Genomic DNA, 22,904 nt, shown 5'->3' with positions numbered 1-22,904 from the left:
ATGTCCCAGTTTTTAAATAAGGGAAGAGAACTATATTTGGAAACAAAGTTAATAACCTTGGTTATTTGGTTTCCACTTGGGAGCCACTAGCAGAGTCTTTGCAGTAGAAATGTATACATGGAGGTAAAGTAAGTATGTATACTTTGGTATACAGCAGAAATTTCTACATCAGAGACCCAGATGAAATTATGCGTTGAGTTAGTTTACTAGATTCTCAGGGTTCTAGCAAATGCCCTCCTTGATGGAGAGGAAAGTAGATAAAAGGAAGCAATAGGGAAGTAGAGAAATGGTTCCACTCTCCACACCAACCAATAGTACCTTACTTACCTGCAAGAGCCTGGCTAAATAGAGTCTCCTGAAGAGCTTCAACTGCTGGAAAGTGAAGGCCACTAATGGGCTGCAGGATAAGCACTGAGCCTTTTGATACTTGCTGGTGAACAAGAAGAAGAAACATCAAGAGGTGAAGGGATGGGAAAAGATTAACAGTCCCAGATTCTTTCTGTTCTGATAAGCATACCAAGTATGCTCACCCCATCATAGAACTATAATAATAATAATAATAATATATATACATATATACATATGTATAAAATGTATGATGTATATTTGTATCCATATAGTATATAAAGTATATAGATGTGTATAATATATATTTGTACATATAATATATATTTGTATATATATAAATGCATATATATTTTTATTCATGTATTATATACATATATAGTATATATAGATATATATAATAGTATACTTATATATTATGTGTGTATATATTGAGCATTTTAAGTACTGCAAGTTCCTTACCTATATCATTTTATTTGAGTCTCACAATAATCCTATGAAGTACTAAGTAGCAAAGGCAGGATTTCAACTCATGCTTTTCCTCACTCAAATTCAATTCCACTACTATACCATACTGACTCAGCCAAAAGATGCTAGAGTTAGAATCTTAGAGTTCACAAAATGAGAGATAGAAGGGCCCTTACAAGTTACCTAATCCAGCTCCTTCATTTTATATATGAAGAAACTGAGGTCCAATGAGATTAAGTGACCACTAGTCCAATCACATAGGTAGTAATAATAATTTACATTTATATAGACTTTACTATATTCCAAGCATAGTAACAATATCTATAATTATCTCATCTGAACCTCACAATCCCAGGAGGCATGTGCTATTATCATCATTCCCATTTTGTAGTTAAACAAAATGAAACTCAGTGAAGTTAAGTGATCGCAAGTCCAGTTATAAAGAGCAGTTAGGTGGTACAGTGGATAGAGTACTGGGTCTGGAATTAGAAAGACTCATTTTCAAGGATTTAAATCTGGCTTCTGACACTTACTAACTGTGTGGCCTTGAAGAAGTCACTTAATCCTGTTTGCTTCAGTTTTCTCATCTATAAAATGAGCTGGAGAAGGAAATGTCAAATTGCTCTAGTATCTTTAACAAGAAAACCCCAGATGGGGTCACAAAGAATTGAACAAGACTGAAATGACTGAATAATTGAAGTCTAATCATGTAAGTAATAAATGGCAAAACTAGAATTTGAACCTAGAGCCTTTGGACTTCAAACTCAATGCTTCCTTTAAAAAAATAATAAAAAAGAAAATTTTGTTGTTATTTTGAACTTGACAACCATGAACAAACATGAAAAGTAAATAAGGACTATTATTATGTATGATCTGTGGGTGTGGATGTACATTCATGTTGAACTTTTCCTTTGTACATTTCAGATATGTTTTATCTGATACCCATTCCCCCCATATCATACTCCAGGTTTGTGTTCTCTCATAAATTGCAAATATGAGAAAGAACAAATTTTATCTCTTTCTTTCTCTTTTCTTTTTTTAATAATAGATTTTCATTTTTCAAATTTATGCAAAGATAGTTTTCAACATTCACCCTTGTAAAATCTTGCATTCCAAAAAAACTGTCCCTCCCTTCCTCACAACTTCTCCCCTAAACAATAATCCAATATAAAACATGTGCAATTCTTCTCTACATATTTTCACAATTATCATGCTGGACAAGGAAAATCAGATCAACAAAGAAAAAAATGAGAAAACAAAAAGCAAGTAAACACCAACAAAAGAGGTGAAAATACTATGTTGTGATCCACACTCAGTCTCCACAGTCCTCCCTCTGGATGCAGATGGCTCTCTCCTTCTTAAGTCTATTGTAATTGGCCTGAATAACTTCATTGTTGAAAAGAGCCAAGTCCTTCATAGTTGATTATCACATAATTTTGCTGTTGCTGTGTGCAATTATCTCCTGGTTCTCCTGTAGTACTTCACTCAGCATCAGGTTCATGTAAGTCTCCCCAGACCTATCTGAAATCATCCTGCTGATCATTTCTTCTAGAACAATAATGTTCTATAACATTCATATATCATAACTTATTCAGCCATTCTCCAACTGATGGGCATCCACTCAGTTTCCAGTAGAGAAAGGGTATGCACAGTTTGATAGCCTTTTGGGCATAGTTCTAAATTACTCTCCAAAATAAATGGATCAGTTCACAATTCCACCACCAATATATTAGTATTCCATTTTTCTCACAACCTCTCCAATATTTACCATTATCTTATCATCTTAGTCAATCTGAGAGATTGTAATGGGTATCTCAGAGTACTCTTAATTTTCATTTCTCTGATCAATAGTAATTTAGAGCATTTTTTCATATGAGTAGAAATGGTTTTAATTTCTTCATCTGAAAATTGTCTGTTCATATCCTTTGACCATTTATCAGTTGGAGAATGGTTTGTATTCTTATAAATTTGAGTCAAATCTCTATATATTTTAGAAAGGAGGTCTTTATCAGAACCCTTGAAGATAAAGTTTTTTCCCAGTTTATTCCTTTCTTCCTTCCTCCCTTTCTTTCTTCCTTCCCTCCCTTTTTTCCTTCCTTCTTTCCTGTTTGAGTCTTCTTGTATAAAATGACTAATATGAAAATATTTTACATGATTGCACATTTTATAATGTATATCAAATTGTTTACCATCTCAGGGAAGGGGGAAAGAAGGGAGAAAGAAATAGAATTTGGAACTCAAACTTTTAAAAATCTTTAAAAATTGTTTTATATTTAATTGGAAGAAAGAAAAGGGTGCTGGTTCCAGCTCTAAGAAATAGTCAAAGACTCTTTAGTTCCAATCATGATACTTTGGTGGGACCATAGCCAAGTCCACTTCTCACTCTGTCTCCATTTTCTTTCTTTGTTTCTTTTTTAATTAAAGCTTTTTATTTACAAAACATATGCATGGGTAATTTTTCCAACATTGACCCTTGCAAAATCTTTTGTTTCAAATTTTCCCCTCCTTTCTCCCACCCTCTCCCCCAGATGGCAGATAGTCTAACACAGATTAAATATGTTGAAATACATGTTAAATTCAATATATGTACATATATTTATACAGTTATCTTGCTGCACAATAAAAATCAGATCAAGAAGGAAGAAAAAGAAAAACTGAGAAAGAAAACAAAATGCAAGCAAATAACAAAAGAGAGAGTGAGAAAATGCTATGTTGTGTTCCACACTCTGTTCCCACGGTTCTCTGTCTGGGTATAGATGGCTCTCTTCATCACTGAACAAGTAGAACTGGTTTGAATCATCTCAGTCTTGTTATTGCTATGTATAATGATATGGTTCTGCTCATTTCACTTAGCATCAGTTCATGTAAGTCTCTCCAGGACTCTCTGAAATCAAGCTGCTGGTTGTTTCTTACAGAACCATAGTATTCCATAGCATTTATATACCATAATTTACTCAGCCATTCTCCGATCAATGGGCATCCATTCAGTTTCCAGTTTCTTGTCACTACAAAGAGAGCTGCCACAAACATTTTTGTACATGTGGATTCATTTCCCTCCTTTAAGATCTCTTTTGGATATAATCCCAGTAGAAATGCTGCTGGATCAAAGGGTTTGCACAGTTTGATAACTTTTTGAGCATAGTTCCAAACTGCTCTCCAGAATGGTTGGATCTGTTCACAGTTCCACTAACAATGGATCAGTGTCCCATTATCTTTTCCTGTCATCTTAGCCAATCTGATAGGTGTGTAGTGGTATCTCAGAGTTGTCTTAATTTGCATTTTTCTGATCAATAGTGATTTAGAGCACCTTCATGTAGTTCAAATAGTTTCAATTTCTTCATCTGAAAATTGTTCATATCCTTTGACCATTTATTAATTGGAGAATTACTTGAACTATTATAAATTTTCTCAATATATTTTAGAAATGACTGTCTCCATTTTCTTATTTGAATAATAAGAATGAGAGTCTGTAGAGGGCTGAAATTCTTGAGTTCATGCACTGAGGTCCGGACAACCGAGCACTTAAGGCTAATTACTGATTGGACAATACTCTATAAGCACATATTTGGAAAATGGCCCTTCCCACTATCCTGTGTTGGCTCGATAATTGGTGTATACAGAGAATTGTAGGAAGGACTAGGTGGAGTAAGACTAGCCAGGGTCACTTTGGCAGTAGATGAGGAAGAAGGAAGGTTGAGATTCTGCTTCCATCCAGTTTACTCCTACCTCTAAAGACCAAGAATAAAGACCAAGGACTTTTGCTTATCCTGACTCTGGCTGATTCTAAGGTATCCAGGATGCTAACGTGGTCATCACAAGAGACAGAGTAGTCTAGTAAACAGCAGGACAGTTTTCCAGGTCAGGAAGACCTAGATTCAAGTCCTGCCTCTGACAGACGCATGTAAGCAACTCTCTTGAGATGGTGTTTCTTATTTTGGAACCTGCTCATTTAATTTAAAAAACATTTTAATAACTATATTTTAGTATAATTGGTTTCTCTAATAATACTTTGCATTTTGTTTTATGCATTTAAAAACATTATTCTGAGCACAACGAGAGATGATTTTTTGTGCTTTGCAAGAAGTGCCTCACAAGGATGTCCATCAATAGGGGAATGGTTGAATAAATTGTGGTATGTGGTTACAATGGAATATTATTGTTCTATAGGAAATGATGAGCAGGATACTCTCAGAAAAACCTGGAAAGTCCTCTATGAACCCAAGCAAAGTAAAATGTATTATATACAAAGTAATAGCAACATTGTGGGATGACCACCTGTGATTGAGTTTGGTATTCTCAGCAATGCAGTGATCCATGACTACTCTGAAGAACTTAAGGTGAAAAAGGCTATCCAAACCCAGAGGAAAAAATGATTACGTCTGAATACAAGCTGAAGTGTACTCTTTTATTTTTTTTTTAACTTTATTTTTCTTCAGGGTTTTTTGGGGGGAGGGGATAGATATATTTTCTTTCACAACATAACTTTTATAGAAATGTTTTGCATTATTTCACAAGTACCATCTTAATAAGGGGTGGGATCTGAAGGAAGGGAGAAAATCTGGAATTCAGATTTTAAAAAATTTTAAAGTAAAATGTTCAGAAAATTGTTTTAAATGTAATTGGGGAAAAATAAAAATGTTAAATTAAAAAAAAGAAAATGCCACTTTAAAAAAGTGGCTCACAAGAAGTGGGTAGCCTTGGCCATATGTTCCCTACATGTGTGCCTCACTACCACTGTATTCTAAATTTGTGACTACTCTTCCTATGGACTTTAGGTGTATTAATGGGAACATTTGCTAAGGTTTAACTATGGAGAATAATTTTTGAAGCTACTAATTTTACTTTGCTTTATCAGTAAATGCTTTTGCTTGGTGTTAATTGGGTCTACTAGCTGACTGGTAATGGTAGGAAACTGGTGAGGGCTTATGACTTATACTAGTAAAAGTAACTACACATGGGCTATTCCTATCCTTTGTATCAGAGGTAGCAGCTACATTTTAGGGACTCAACTCATGAGATCAAGCACAAGTTGGGAAGAGAATCCCAGAGGAGTTATGATATACACATCTGATTAATCTGTATTAATTATTGTATTAATTAATTATTATTAATATGATTAATTTATAATTTCCTCATAATATATAAATAAACAAAAAATATTCTACTTGAGTGACCATGTACATATTTGTGGGTATGTAACAGAGTATGAGTATGAAAGTAAACTTATAAATGGGAATTTTGGAGGAGCTATGCAACTTCAGGAAATTCACATTGTCCAAGTTTAAAATGAAATCCTCTCATATGTTTCTGTCTTAAATTCTTCATTGTTTGAAAGGGTGAGGAAGACAGGATAGCAGAAAGTAGGTGGTTATTGTTTGGGGACTTTAATTGGAGAGATGGAGAAGAATTTGGAGAGCTTTTTCCCAGTTACTAAAATGAGAAGTTTTAGAAATAATGTATTGAATATTTCTATTAAGTAGAAATTTGGAAAATCTCCAGTATAAATAATTTAGTGTGTTGCTTATACATTACAATTATGCTAATTTATTTTAAAAAACATTTTAATAACTCTATTTCAGGATAATTGGGTTTTCTAGTAATACTATGTATTTTGTGAGCAGAACCAGGAAATCATTATATACCTCAACAGCGATACTTTATGAGGATGTATTCTGATAGAAGTGGATTTCTTCAACAAAGACAAGCTCCAACTGAGTTTCAATTGATCAAGGAAGGACAGAAGCAGCTACACCCAAAGAAAGAACACTAGGAAATGAATGTAAACTGCTTGCATTTTTGCTCTTCTTGCCAGGTTATTTATACCTTCTAAATCCAATTCTCCTTGAGCAACAAGAAAACTGTTCGGTTCTGCACACATATATTATATCCAAGATCCACTGCAATCTATTTAACATGTATAGGACTGCTTGCCATCTTTGGGGAGAGGGCGGAGGGAGGGAGGGGAAAAATTGGAACAGAAGTGAGTGCAAGGGATAATGTTGTAAAAAACTACCCTGGCATAGGTTCTGTCAATAAAAAGTTATTTAAAAAAAAAATACTATGTATTTTGTTTTATGCATTTAAAAACATTATTCTGAGGGATAAAAAGAGGGAACTTCTCTGGTCATGAGGTGACTGTTCATCACTATCTTTTGTTAAATCACCACAAAGCTGAACCTCTTGAGAGGCCTGGTATGCTCATTCATGGCAATGCGTGAGATAGGCAAGGCAAGTTAGGGACAAAAAACATAGAGCTTATGAATTTAGTTTATGTACTCATGAACTTAGTTTAGATACTCAGCTGTCATGTAAGTTTAGAAACCCAGTTCTCCTGTTAATCATTGTTCTATTCTTGTATCAAGGAAATCTATTACCCTTAAAGGATATAGATAGACAATAGGGACTTCTGGTCTAGAATTTTTATACCATCAAAATATCCTCAAGAAGTTTGGTTTGCTATCTCTATCCTTGTCAATGGAACTGAACTCAAATGACAAACTTTTCTTAGTTACAAAGGGGAAAAAAAAGTTGTTTCTAGCCCTCATTCCCAATTTTTGTCTAATCATATTTTCTTTCATCTATGACACTAGCTTTCCCATTTTTGATACTCCTCAAAACCATAATAGAAAACTATATAATATAAAAGACTTTCATTGCTGGGGAAAGGGATATTCTTTTTATTGGTAAATTTGTGCTTTACTAATTGTGCTTAGAACTTTGTGTCTCAGTCTTCCTTAATTTTAACTGACACAGAATGTAGATATAAACATACTCATTTGTATATATACACACACACATATAGAGAGAGACAGAATATATGTGTATAACTATTATTTTTTAAATGTTATTAATATAGATTGTCTAATTCCTTTCAAGGTTGCCAATTTTTCTTGAGGACAAGTCACAATCTCTTTTTGCTTAATTTTAGATATCCAGATGTAACAAAAATCTACAAAGGCAAGGTTTTGTGTCCATAAATTTGCTTCACTGATGGCTTGCCTTCCCTACCATCAACACTTATTATAATTACTTCTTAACGGAATTACTCCATTTTATTAATATCTAAGATAATTGCAGGTAGAGAAAAGAAGATTAGTAGGGAAATTTATCCTACTTGATTAAGGTCATTACCTGAATTTGGGGTCTGGCTACATGGTAAAGTAGAATCATTCCAGATACCAGGGTTCCAGCCAAGATGCCATACTGCACTTCCCAAAAGCAGAGTAAGAAAGTTATACACAATGGTACCATATCCATTCCTGGAAAAGAGAAATGAAAGGTCAGCTGAGTAGATTCTGGGAGAATAACAATACTGATCTCACTTGGTTTTAGTCTGCCCCATACTTAACAGCTGAGTTAGGATAGGATTACAGTTCTTTTTGATCCTGGATCTAATCCATTCCCTTACCATATACCAAAATCCCATTGTTGTCTCCGACATATTAAAAGAGAGAATTCATCCCCACTCCAAATACTTACCAAAAATTTTTTAATCTTTTTGAAAGTCAATTATGATTGAAGTAATCATAAGAAATGACAAATAGGGAAGAATTCAACAAAGTGAGGAAAGAAATATGTACTGATATGGAGCAAAGTAAGAACAATCATGAAAACAACATTTACAATGTTCAGTTCAGTCTCATCCTACTTTTTGTGATTGTGGACCATACTATTCATGGGATTTTCTTGAGAAAGATATTGGAGTAGTTTGTCATTTTCTTCTCCAGTGAATTAAGGCAAACAGAGTTAAGTGACTTGCCCAGAGTCACACAGCTAGTAAGTATCTAAAGCCAGATTTGAACCCCTATCCCAACTCTGGGTTCAATTCTCTATCTATTGATTCATCTAGCTGCCCCATCCACAGTGATTACAACAATATAAAATGAAAAGAACAAAAACCTGAAGCTTAATACTGTGTAAAGCTCCAGAAAGGATGTGAAAATGTATTTCCCTCCTTTCTTTGCAGAGGAGATACATGTTTTCCATATACTTTACATATATTATCAGACTAGCGTGATATATTGGTTGCATTTGCCAAACTACTTTTTAAAAAAAATCTTTTTCTATTCTTTAAAGGCTTTAAGGGATTTTTTTTACTTAATAATATATATTTTAAGTACATGTAAAGATATTTTTCAACATTTATCTTTGTAAAATTCTGAGTGCCAAATTTTTCTTTCTTCCTCTCTTCCCTCCTTCCATCCTCAAGGCTGCAAGTAGTCCAATATAAGCTATAATGTACAATCGTGCCAAATATATTTTCACATAAGTCATGTTGTGAAAGAAGACAGAATAAAAGGGAAAAACTAAGAGAAAGAAAAAAAAATGAAAATACTATGCTCTCAACTGCATTCAGGCTCCATAATTCTTTCTCTGGATATGGTCAGCATTTTCTATCACAAATCCCTTGGAATTGTCGTAGACCATTGTATTGCTGAGAGGAGTTAAGTCTCATAATTGATCGTTATACAATGTTACTGTTACTATGTACAATGTTCTTCTGATTCTGTTCACTTCATTTAGCATCAGTTCATGGAAATATTTCCAGGTTTTTCTGAAATCTGCCTACTTGTCATTTGTTATAGAACATTAGTATTTCATTACGTTCATAAACTACAAATTGTTCAATTTGATGGGCATCCTCTCAATTTCCAATTCTTTGCCACTACAAAAAGAGCTCCTATAATTATTTTTGTACATCTGAGTCTTTTTCCCTTTTTCTGATCTCTTTGGGATATAAACCTAGTAGTGATTTTACTGGATCAAAGGGTATGCAGCTTTATAGCCTTTTGGGCACAATTCTAAATTCTCTCCAGAATAGTTAAATCAGTTCACAACTCCAGCAACAATTCATTAATATTCCAATTTTCCCCTATCTTCTCCAATGTTTAGCTAATATGACAGAAAACGAAAATGATAAACTGATAGGTGGGAGGTGGTATCCCAGAGCTGTTTTAATTTACATTTCTCTTATCAATAGTGATTTTCAGCATGTTTTTATATTACTATAAATAGCTTTAATTTTTTCATCTGGAAACTGCATGTTAAGATACTTTGACCACTTATCAATTGGGAAATGACTTGTATTTTTGCAAAACTGACTAATAAATTTTAGAAATGAGGCCTTTATCAGAAACACTGGCTATACAAATTGTTTCCCAGCTTTCTGCTTTCCTTCTAATCTTGCCTACATTGGTTTTGTTTTTTAATGTAATAAAATTATCCATTTTGTATTTCATAATATTCTTTATCTCTTGCTTGGCCATAAGTTTTTCTCTTCTCCACAGATTTGGCAGGTAAACTATTCCTTGCTCTGTTAAATTTGTTTAGCGTATTACCTTTTATGTCAAAATTATGTATCCATTTTGATCTTATCTTCATATAAGCTGTGAGATGTTGGTCAATGCCTAGTTTTGGCCATACTATTTTCCAGTTTTCCTAGCAGTTTTTTTTCCCAAATAGTAAGCTCTACTACTGTGTTTTGTGTAGCTGATGTATTCCACTGATCCACCACTTTTTTAGCCAGGGCTAAAGAGTTTTGATTATTGCCACTTTATAATATAGTTTTAGATCTGGTACAGCTAGGACTTCCTCCTTTTCATCTTTTTCTTTAATTCCTTGATATTATTGACCTTTTATTTGTTCTGCCAAATGGATTTTGATTTTTTTTTGTTTCGTAAAATAATTTTAGTAACTTGATAGTTATGACACTGAATAAGTAGATGAATTTAGGTAGAATTGCCATTTTTAACATATTACTTCAGATTATCCATGAAAAACTGATAATTTTCCAGTTATTTAGATCTGACTTTATTTGTGTGAAAAGTGTTTTGTATTTGTGTTCATATAGTCCTTGGGTTTGTTTTGGCAGGTAGACTCCCAAATATTTTATATTGTCTAGTTTTTTTTTTTTTTTTAATTAAAGCTTTTTACTTTGCTTGTTGTTCTTTGCTATAACATAAAGTGGATGCCCATCAATTAGGGAATGGCTGAACAAATTATAGTAAATGAATGTAATAGAATATTATGGCAATATGTGAAATGAGATAAGGGATGGATTCAGGTATACCTTAGAAGTTTTGTATAAGCTGATGCAGAGTGAAGTTATACATAATGACTACAACACTGAAGGAAAATAACAGTGAAAGTCTCAAGATTTATAATTAGCATAAGGTTCAGTCATGGCTCTAGATGATCCATAGTGAGTCATGTTTTCCCCACCTTGGCAGAGAGATGATAACCTAGACATACAAAGGAAAACAGATTTCCAGACATAGCTATTATGTGAATTGGTTATAAAGGGAGAATTTGCTTTTGCTTTTCTCAAGTCTCAATGTGCAACCTGAGTTCATTAGCTCTCTATTAGGTGATGGGTAACCTGATTCATAGATTCTCTAGTCATCGTAGTGATCAGAGTTCTTTTTTTGGAGGGGGGAATAATTGGGGTAACTGCCTTGCCCAAGGTTAGACAGCTAGTAAGTTGAACTTATCCTGACTTCAGGTCCAGTGCTCTATTCAATATCCTACCTAGCTTGCTGCCTGATTAGAGTTCTTTCAAAGTCTTTCAAAGTTGTTTTTCTGTCTATACAATGTTGTTATTATATAAATTATTCTCTTGGTACTTCTCACTTCACCCTGGATCACTCTATACATAAAGTTTTCCTAGGTTTCTTTGAACCATCCCTTTTGTCATCACTTACAGCACAATAATATTACATTATATTTGTTTACTATAATTTATTTAACTGTTTCCCAAATGAGTCTCAACATAGTTTCCAGTTCTTTGCTGCTACACAATAGCTGCTATGAATTTTATATATGTGAATTCTTTTCCTGTTGGCCCTCTGGCTAAGCAGGGCAGGAGAGGGATGGAAGGAATAGAGAAGAATACATGAAAGGCTACATGTTACAGAATTAGCTTAGTAATCCATTGGGAGTAACTCATGATCATGAGCTCTCCTTTTATCATTTCAGTGTTGGACTCAATTATGCAAAACCTTTCCTGATACAAATTCCCTGCTTACATTAGCCTCTTGGTGTCCCTCTAGAACCATGAACCATCAGACTCCCATCCTGATGTAGTACAAATCCAATGTATTCCTGAGCCCCATACCTGTAGCTCATTTGACAAAGAGAGTACAAATACTTACTTTTTACATGCCAGACCTTCCAGAAGATTTTAGCATCAAATAGAGGGGCAACAGCCATGATGATGACAGCTGCCAGAGCAGCCTTGGGTATATAGTAGAAAAGTGGAGTCAAATAGGCAAGAGATAACATTACCAGAACTCCTAGGGAGGCAAGAAAGGGAAAATAAAAGATTGAATGACTACCATGAAATATGGGAGACAAAATACACATGATTCCAAGTCACTACATGAAGATTCCAGAGGCTCAGATCCAGATTCACAGAATTTCAGTGTAGGAAGGGACCTCTGGAGCCAATTATTCTAATCCACATACAGCAAAGGAATTTCTACTATAATGTACCTGAAAAAGGGTTAGCCAGCTCAGAACCAAACACTATATTTCAGATGAAGTATGACAAGGGTATAATACAATGTTCCCCTTCTTTCTCTCTTAATTTAGCCCATGACCATATTAGCTTTTCTGGCTAACTCATAATGATCTTGAAGTGCACCAAAATCTTCAGAATTTCTTCAGAACAATTAAGCTCTAATCATAATTTCTCCATCTTAATTATGAAACTGACATTTTTGTACTCCAAATGCAAGACTTTGTTATCCCTATCAAAGCTAACATTTACAAAGTTTCCCCCATTACTCTCTTGATTGTTATTTTGGTATTATCTGCAAACACATTATGGGACTTTACCACCCTATGCCTTTATCCAAGTCATTGATTAATATGTTAAGCAGTACAGAGACAAACACAAAATTCTTTAGGTAACTGATTAGAAAGTTCCAGCCACATTGATATAAAACTATTAATAGTTACTTTCTGAGTTCTGCCACTTCTGTTCCTTCCTTTACTTTACCTCAAAAAGTGAACTTGGGATTTTAAAACAAATAATTTTACTTCCCAAGTATCACTACCCACAATGATGGAATGGAATTCTTGACTAAAATCCAGAAATGGAAGATTAAACATTTTCCCCTACAAGAAAGAGATCAGATAGAGTGATAAGACAGCATCAATATCTAGAGGATACACATCTTCATATTAAGTTACAACCCCTTGGTGATGATAGAAGCCATGGTAGCTGATATAACAGTAATCTTTCAACTAATCAGCAAAATAATCAATAAGTTCTTAATCTGCCTTGCTGATAGTTTCACCTCTTAGAAAACAGGAAGAATAATGAGAGAAAATGCTATTCTGGACCCACTATTGGATGGATAAAGTAGAAGTAAAAGGACCATGTCACCTTGGAGTACACAATAACAAAGAAAAGGAATGCTAGGTATATTCAAGGAACTTTAGGAAATCAGACTGTACAGAATTTAAATAAAGAGATAGAATCGTATTGCCTGAGAATCTGAAAGAGATCATAAAAAAAGGATCATAAAAAGTTTTCCGAAATGAAATTGTAATGATAAAATTTTAAGTGATATCAACAAGGAAAAATATGTATCTAAGAGAGGCTGATGTGATTTCAAAGAAATCTCTGCGATCATGTCATATTTTAAAATAACGGACAAAAAGTACTTTAAGATTTACAAAATTTTTACATTTATTATCTCATTTAATCTTCACAACAACTCTATAAGCTAGTAAATATCAATGCTAAGATTTGGATCCAGGTCTCTACTAAGCTGCGGCAGTTAGGTACCACAGTGGGGTAGAAACTGGATCTAGAGTCAGGAACACTCATCTTCATGAGATCAAATCTGTTCTCAGACAAGTCACTTAACCCTTTTTGCCTCAGTTTCCTTCTCCGAAAAATGAGTAGAGAAAGAAATGGCAAACCACTCTAGTATCTTTGCCAAAAAACTCCAAAGAGGTCATGAAGAGTTGGACAAAACTGAAATGACTTAACAACTCTATTGACTTTTAAGACCAACAAGCATTCTACTACTGTCTCACACTAAAAAAAAATTGTATAATTCGATAAACATTTATTATGTACAAAAGATAGAAGCAAGAGTACAAAACCAAAGAGGCTTCCTATAAAATAGTATCAGGAAGACTAATATTGAGATTAGGCTATGGCTCTCAAATACACTAAAGATCACAAAAAATTTTTTTGGTCAATTGAAATCCAAAATGAAATTTTAAAAAGGAACTAGGATCACCACTTGGTAGCTAGGGTAATTTTAACAGATAACAGAAAAAAGGTAGAAGTACTCAACTTCAATTTTGCTTGTTTTCTCTACTTAAAAAAGGGAGAAGTTTAATGCTATAAAATAACCAGCACAATGGAGAAGCCAAAAAGGCCTAGAAACTACCTTATTTATCAAATACTGATCTTTTTGCCAAGTGAATATATAGAGAGCATCTATCTTTGTGAGGATCAAATAAGGTAATAATTGTAAAGTGCTTGACACTTTACAGTCCTGGCACACAGTAAATGCTATGTAAATATATAACAATTAGTTGAATAGATATAGAAGGGTGTGAAAGGCAGTTAACTACCAGGGTCCCCATCAGTAAGACTAGTTTAGGATCCTCCATTTTTTCCCCCTCTCCCCCCAAAAAAAGATTTGATTGGTTTTAGAGGATGAGGTTCCAGTTAACTGACACTTCCAGACTGCTAAAGGACTTAAAAATGGCCAACCCAAGAGAGAAGTCAGACATCTTCAGACTTAAAGAGAATTCTCATAGCCTTAAGGGTCACCTCTCTCTATCCTACAGACCAAATGATTTTCTGTATGGAGCTGAGGGAATCCACATCTACCTGAGCCAAATGTTATGTCCTTGCTTGGTATCTATAAGGATTTCATGAGTGTAACCATAAAAAAAAAAAGTTGCATAATTACAGGCAACAAACATAGTCCCAAAGAAGAAAGTAGGCAGTCAGTGAATGTGTAACATTGCATATAGTTTTAGAGATTTTAGATATATTGATCTATTTTTCTGATTGTTTTTCTTTAATGTGAAGACCGTGTATTTTAAAATAAGCCGGAGTCAGGAATTCAGGTTAGGGGAAAATTGTCAATCTTTATTCTCAGTGAAGAAAGATCAGAGGTGGAAGAGAATGGGCAATAGCAATGTGTGCAGCTGAGTCAAGAAGCTAGCTAGACCAGCAGCCACATGACCAGCAGCTACAAGCATAGAACCCAGGCCAATCTCTCCCAGCCTCTCTTCCTGTCTCTCTGCCTCCACCCACCAAAATCATAATTTCCTATACAACACATCAGGACTTGCACAGAGAGTGGATGGGGGCCATTCTTTATCCAAGCATGTATATTAATAGAGTATAGTCCAATTACTATTTAGCCTCACGTGCTTGGGACCTCAGTGCATCAACTCAAGTCTCAGCCCATTACACTTTATTTTTCTTTTTCTTAAAAAAAAAAAAAAAAGTCTATAATATGAGATGGCTCTCTGGGAAAGGGAAAGAGAAATACAGGAAGAAATATAGTAAATATAAAAACAAATGTTACCAATAAAAATTTATTTTAAAAAATAATTTATAAAAATATTCTGAGTGCTTCATTTTGTTCCAATCTTGATTTTGAACTACCAAAAGTCAAGCTTAGCCTACAACAAAAGCATTTCTTGGAGATGCTTAGAAAAAGCATCTGCCAGGGAATTTCCTTACCTGTCACTAGTCCTCCTGCTGGAGTACATACCCCTGTCTGGGCATTCACTGCTGTCCTAGAAGACAATTCAAATGCTTAATTACTACAGAATTGTGGAGAAAGAAGGATACTTGGAGATGGAACTCTTAACTTTAATGCCCATTGAGTTGAGCTGAGCTAAGTGTTCATTTATTTATTTGGTTTTTTGCTGAGCAATTGGGGTTAAGTGACTTGCCCAGGGTCACAGAGCTAGGAAGTGTTAAGTGTCTGAGGTCACATTTGAACTCAGATCCTCCTGACTTCAGGGGTGGTGCTCTATGCACTGCACCATCTAGATGCCCCATTCTAAGTGTTTATAGTTAAAGAGAAAGATTGTTTTGGTGGCCAAGGATCAAGAGGCAAAGAAAAAAGCTGGAATCAGAGCTCTGGGAATGAATGAATGAAAAAGCACTATTAAGATCTTATTATTTATCATAGTGTGCTAAGCACTAAGAAAATGCATACAAAAGCAAGAGATTATTTGACCTAAAAACGTCTCCCTGGGAAGACAACCTATCAACAAATATAGGATAGAATGAGGAGAATGGGAGACAGTCTAAGGAATTCTGGGAGTAGGGAGAAGATGAAAAGATTTAATGGAATATAATACAGGACCCTTGACCCTTAGAATAACTCTATTAGGTTGTCAACATAAGCAGAATCTAAAATGGGATCCTAGAGGAGCAGTAGATGGGGTTTATCAGTGTGGAGGGCTCAGTTTTAGGCAAGAAAGTGAGGAAAGAAAGAAGTTTGAAAAACCAGTCTCTCTATTATATGAATTAAATTTAAAGAATCTAACAAATATTTGCTATGTGTTATGAACCAAAGGAGATACAAGGATATATTTATTTTATTAAAAATGGAGCAGCAATGTAAGATTTGAGTAATAGTATATGATGATAAGAATAATGTACCAAAAAGTAATGCAAGATTAATTGGCAAAAGTAGTATCCAGAAAATGAAGGTGAGAGGAATTTATAAATTGGAGAGATTGCTGTGGGATGGAATGTTTAGGGAGGCTTTCTAAAGAAGCTGGGATTTGAGATGATCTTGGAAGGGTGGGCAGCATTTAGATATCCAAGAAAAACTAAAAGAGGAAAGGATAGAGTACGAGATCCCAGAGAAAGAGAGTACACAAAAGCTTAGCCCTTTGCCATACAACTATGGATACATTTTTGTCCTTGCCATGTATCATCTCTGAAAATATTAAAAAATCTTGTCCAGGGACTGGGAGGGTCTCAGGGCCAAGACTTCTACTTGACTTAAGAGTTGGGAGGTAATTTGACAGATGGGATTGTCTGCCTTCAGGCTGTGGGATCCTCTGCTTGGGTAGAGTGTAGGGCTGTAGGATCCCAACATCAGAGACCAGAGGAAAAGTAGGGATCTGATTACTCACCGTCCAAAGCTGCCAGTGACAGGGTAGGAAGAAACAAAGGACCCCAGTAAATTGGTAATACCTAAAAGAACAAAAGGGAAGAATTTGGTTAGTGAGAGTAAGGAATATCTCCTGAGGTAGAGGTGGAGCAAGGAAGTAACTGTGGCTGTTTAGGGAGGCTGGGGCCAGTATATGGAAGCAATGGAATCAAGGAAACTCTAATATTAGGATTTCCCATTAGTTTCTTTAAGGAAAAGATAACGTACTTACCATCTGACTTAGTTCCATGACAATCTTGGCCAAAACTCACCCGATAAAATTGTAATGTCGTTTTATTATATATGTGTAACTTCAAAAAAATTACTTCTCTCTGCCTTAGTCTAAAATGTAATGCTACAAATGTGTATGTAACCAATACAAATTATTTTGAAAATGAGCTTCCTATCTTCTAGTCTCACATGATTACCTTTGTGTCCAAGGACACATAATAACAAGATGTCTGGCCTACAGATTCAGATTATCATTAAACAAACACTGTGTTGTCCAGTGGAGGAAATAAAAATATTAAAATAAAAGATTTAACCCTGGAAAAGACCCAAGAGGCCATATAATCCAAAACTCTTCTTTAACAGATAAGAAAATTAAGGCTTAGATATATTCAGTGTCTTGTCCATGTTGGGGGAGAGGCAACTGGGGTTAAGTGATTTGCCCAGGGTCACACAGCTAGAAAGTGTTAGGTGTCTGAGGCTAAATTTGAACCCTGGTTCTCCTGACTCCTAGTCTAACACTGTCCATTCTACCACACTGTCTCTTGGACAGCTAAAAAGGGAATAATCACACTTAACACCTACTCACTATCAAGACCACTTTGAAATTAATTTAAAAATTCTTGAAAATAAAGATTCACAAATAGTTCCTGTCCAAGTATTAAGAATATATCACCTATGGCTAGAATGGAGTTTTTCCCCATGCAAAAACCCTTAACCTATGCAACCTATAATTTGAACCTTATTAGCCATAAACTCTAACCAACTGTGATACTCAGATCTGACTTTCAATAATCCCAACTTGGCCCAACCTAAGATCCAGATTTCAAGCTACAAACCCCTAATAGCAACCAGTCATACATACAATGGAATCCTTTTCTGTCCTGATTGGAAGAAAGCTCAACAGGTATAGAAAGCCAGAACTCTGGAGAAGTATACTTGAAACAAGGTGTTAACTCAGAGGAATTGGTGAGACAATGATTATTTAGTTCACATATATACTTAGTACTTAGCATGGTGATGTATAGTTCTCTAGTTCACACATATTCAGTAAGCTGTAATGATGTAATTGTAATAGGGTATATAAGAACTGGGGATAGGAAGTCAGACTGAAGTCAGACTGTCCCGACTACTGGAGGGGACTGGGTTAGACTATGACAGACACACACTCTGTAAGAGACAATAAAGACTTTGGACTTTATTCCTGACTATTCTCATGGTGATTATTCTGCTGAGACCAAGGTCTGTCTGAAGGACCTCCAGAAAACTAGCCCAGACATGATAAATATGAACATTACTAGATAAAATGTCTTAGGTCAATCAGCCCCAAATTCTACATTTCCATAAGACTCCTCTGACCAAGAAGTAAGCCAAGATTGAGAAATGTGAAAGTCACAGTGAGGTAAACTAAGGAATTACTCCAGCTTTGATCTCCTAGGAAGACATTGCTAAAGTCTGTGTTAGGGAATTTAGAGACTTGAATCCACACAGACTGACCATGTCAGTTCAAAACTAGCATGCTGTGCAGGAGCCAGGGTGCAAGAATTTCAGAATGCCAGGTGCTGGGAGCTCCCTCCTGTAGCAGCTCCAAGGAACGGGGACGGGCTTCCTCTTAGCCCAGCCGCATTTTCTTGGGACAGAAAATGAGCAGTGCAAGCTCCACGTGGACATCTGGAAATTCTTTGGGGTTGTTCCAAGTGGAAAGAAACTTGTTAATGAGACAGTAAAAAAGAATGAGAATACAAAGACTATTGAAGGAACATCAAAATCAAAAAAAGGAACAAAGAAGATGATGTAAAAGAAAAGCATGCAAACAAGAAAAAGAGAGTCATCTATGATTCAGACTCAGAGCCAGAAGAGACAGTATTGGTAAAAAATGCTAAAAGCCAATCAGAGAAATTGCCGATGTCTTATAAACCTCAGAAAATTCTAAAACAGGATCCTGTGATGTATGTTTCAGAAACAGATGAAGAAGATGAATTTATTTGTAAGAAGACATCCCTTAAACCAAAAGAAAATGGAATATCTTCAAGTAGTCATATTAGAGCATCAAATGGGAAGAAAGCTATTGGGGAAAAAACTCAAATTAAGAATAAACCTTTGTCACCAATAAAACTTATACCTACATCAGTGCTTGATTACTTTGGAACTGGAAGTATTCAAAGATCAGAAAAGAAACTAGTTGCAAGCAAAAGAAGAGTGCCTTCACAAAATATAGATGATTCCAGATTAATTGATAAAGCTATCACTGAGCAACTACAAATTGAAGAGAATTTAGGACTTGAGAGACAACTGCATGAGGATGAAGAATTTTCCGGCACTTTGGCAAATGAATGTGACTCATTATAAAAATTTGGCCATCTGTCTTTTGTTCATGTTGTAGTAGACACCTTTTCAGGACTTACTTTTGCAACACCAGCAGCAAGAGACAGCCCGAATGGTCCCTGAATTGCTTATACAAGATTTTGCAATCATGGATGTGCCACAAGCAATAAAAACAGACAATGGTCCTGTATATACTTCTAAATATTTTGCACACTTTTGTACCTAGTATCATATTTTACACACCACTGGCATAACTTTTAATCCTCAAGGTCAGGCAATAGTAGAGAGGAGAAACAGAGACATTAAGACACTCCTGCAAAAACAAAAGAAAGGGGGAGCCACAGGTAACCCTAGAGAACTTCTAAATTTAGCTCTCTATACCATTAATTTTAAAATTTTTGATAAAGATGCATTAGCTCCAGCAGACAGGTTTTATAACCCACCAGAAGGGCAGTGTCCAGTGTAAGCAGCTCCACTATTTTTAGATAATCGCCAGGTGATGTGGCGAGATCCAGAAAATGGTGAATGGAAGGGACCAGATAGGTTAACTGCTTGAGGAAGAGGGTTTGCTTGTATCTCTACAGATGGAGAAGGAATCAGATGAGTGCCAATGAGCCATATTCGCCTTGTCCATTGGAGAGAGAAAGAAACAGAGGAAAATCTTGAAACAAAGGAGAAGACCTAAGAAACATCTGACACTGAAAGAGCATGGCTGATAATGAGACTATTACAGAACTTCAAAAACCACAGGAATCATTGGATTCCTGAGATGAAAAATTGTTGATAAGACTGCTGCAAAACTTCAAAACCAACAGGAATCATTAGATTTCCTGAGATATGATAAGACTGATACAGGATTTCAAAATCTGCAGGAATTATCGATTTCCCTACTACAAGATGAGACTATTGTAGTTCTTCAGAACTTGCAGGAATTATTGGATTCCTGGTACATGAAGTTATGTGTTAGGGACACATAGTCTTCCCTATTATGGACAATGGACAATAGATTGATTTTGGACTATTTCTCGGACTTATGGACATGTGTAATTCCTCATATTGATTCATGTAATTTGTTACATCATTACTAGCCTATGCTATATTGCTATGTGCTTGTGTAATATGGATTTATGTATACCTGTTTCAAGTGAGACCCTTCAGAAACCTGCTAATCTGGTTTGATTCCCCATTTTCCTTTGGTGTTTTCATCTCCCTTCCTGAGATGTCAGGGAGGGTGAGATCACCTCCTTTTTCGGTGTTTTCAACCCTTTTTTGAGGAGTCAGGGAAGATGTAATCACCTCCTTTTTGGGGTTCTCACCTCCCTGAGAAGTCAGGGAGGGCATGACCAACTATGTTCTAAAACAAAAGAAAGCAGGAGATGTTATAGGCCAGAAATTGTACTTGAAACAAGGATTCTTACAAAGGACTAACTCAGTGGATTTGAATAGACAATGCTTATCTAGTTTAAAATGGCGATTAATAGTTCTCTAGTTCAGTACATATACTTAGTACTTAATACAGTTCCATAAGATTCACACCTATGATAATGTAATTAGAATAGAGCTTATAAAGCTGGGACAAAGTGGCTCTCCTGGGAGACTGAAAGGCTCGGGAGACAGACTTGGAGAAGACAAGAGGACTGGAGGCAGGAACTCAAGCTCTCAGAGCCAAGGAGAGACATTCATTCCATCTTCATCAGCCTAGTGGTAGCTGGTCTGTCCTCCTGCTCCCTCCACTGAGACTTAAGCCCATCTAAAGGACCTCAAGAAAACTAACCAGGCCCCAGGCAAGGAGACAATAAAGAATTTGGACTTTGGACTTTACACATGGCTATTCTAGTGGTGATTACTCAACTGATATGAAAGCTGGTCCCAAGACCTCCAGAAAACTAACAAAGAATACTACAGTAATCAACAAATGAATTAAATGAGTCAGTGCAGATTAAAAAAAAAATGTAAAGTTCATTTGCCTCTGACTCTTAACTGCCTGATGTTTAAAGACAACTGAACAATGAACAGTATTCATTCTCTTTGCTTTGGCAGGCCAGCTTTTCCACTGATAACAAGGAGTGCCAATTAGTACTTTTGGCATTTGTAGTGCTAATTTCTTCCACATTGACCTCAATAATCCCAATGGATCAAAGGTAACTTTCTTTTTGTTCCAAAAAGGGAGTCTTCCATATATTTGAATCAAAGTTTTTGCCACTGTGGAAAAAAATCAAAACCAATGTTTCCAATCAGCCCATTATTTAGTCCTTAGCTTTCTTCCATTTTAAAAAAAATGGAATTTAATGTGTTCTTCATTTAAAGATTTAATTTAACTAGGAACCATTGTAAAAGATCAAACTAAACAACAGCAAGCAAGAAAAACAGATCAAAAAAAATCCCACCCTTGCTCAAAAGCCAAATATCATGGCCTAAGCCTAAAACTGACCAAGTTCATAAGGTTCAAGGTTTTTCCATGTTTAAAATGTATTAGGAACTCATTAAGTCATAAACATCTAAGTAAAAGTACGTTAATATTATAATTTTAATCTCTCCCTAGGCAGCTAGGAGGTACAGTAGATAAAAGACTGGGTCTAAAGTCAGAAAGAGTTGAATTTTGAGTTCAAATTCAAACTCTAATACTTATTCAGCTAGTGTGACATGGGCAAGGCACTTAACATCTACCTTCCAGGGTTGTTGTGAAATTCAAATAAGATAGTGTATAAATGCTTAACACAGTGCTTGCACATAGCAAGCATTTAAAAAATGCTTTTCACCTTCTTGGGTTATATAGGCCTCATTCTTGGTACAGTCTAAATTAGAAGATTCTTTTAATTCAATAATTCAACAAGTCCATCTCTGGAAATCTGTGACTAGGGTCTTACCAATAGCCAGCAGCTCTTGGTTGGAATCAATGTGATAATTGTTTTGAGATGCTAAAGAAATGAGAGAGAAAAAAATAGTTATTAATGTGAATGAATTCTTGGGCGTCCCTTTCACCAAAGTGTCCAAGTAAAAGGCTGAAGAATAGGCAAGGGCATTAGGGCAAGGGCATGATAAAGACAAATCCCAGAGAGAGGTTTGAATATAGGAACATGCCAAGAAAAGGACATTTTTAGCAAACAGGTCTTACCAAAGGTTTTGGCAATAGTGATACTTTCCAACAGGGCCATTAAGGGCACCACAGCCAGCCCAGCACCCATATCCTGAGAGAAAAGAAGGAAAATGTGAATATTCTCACCAATTTGGCTCTAGAGACCTACATCTTTACAGCTTAGTAGATCCACTGCTTTCTAATATTCTATGAGGCAGGGCTGACTCAAGAAGCTGAATAAGGGTTAACCTTTAAAGAAGAATTCTAATTATATGAGTTCTATTATCTAAAGACAATAGAAGAGG

At 35.4% G+C, this 22,904-nt stretch overlaps 1 protein-coding gene across 1 annotated transcript in view; it reads right to left on the bottom strand.

Annotated features, from left to right (window-relative positions):
• SLC26A11 (solute carrier family 26 member 11) overlaps nucleotides 1-22,904 on the bottom strand; it is a 46,768-nt gene that overhangs the window by 6,980 nt on the left and 16,884 nt on the right. Inside the window, exons 8-14 of the mRNA XM_023502674.2 lie at nucleotides 22,639-22,711; nucleotides 22,391-22,441; nucleotides 16,954-17,014; nucleotides 15,539-15,594; nucleotides 11,964-12,104; nucleotides 7,945-8,072; nucleotides 328-430 (exon numbers count right to left, since the gene is read on the bottom strand). Coding sequence (XP_023358442.2) covers nucleotides 328-430; nucleotides 7,945-8,072; nucleotides 11,964-12,104; nucleotides 15,539-15,594; nucleotides 16,954-17,014; nucleotides 22,391-22,441; nucleotides 22,639-22,711 — 613 coding nt within the window. The remainder of the gene's footprint in view (nucleotides 1-327; nucleotides 431-7,944; nucleotides 8,073-11,963; nucleotides 12,105-15,538; nucleotides 15,595-16,953; nucleotides 17,015-22,390; nucleotides 22,442-22,638; nucleotides 22,712-22,904) is intronic.

The sequence above is a fragment of the Sarcophilus harrisii genome, chromosome 4, assembly GCF_902635505.1.
Source record: "Sarcophilus harrisii chromosome 4, mSarHar1.11, whole genome shotgun sequence".
Lineage (NCBI taxonomy): Eukaryota > Metazoa > Chordata > Mammalia > Dasyuromorphia > Dasyuridae > Sarcophilus > Sarcophilus harrisii.
The sequence above is the reverse complement of the archived record's forward strand: the minus strand, read 5'-3'. Positions and strand labels throughout refer to the sequence as shown.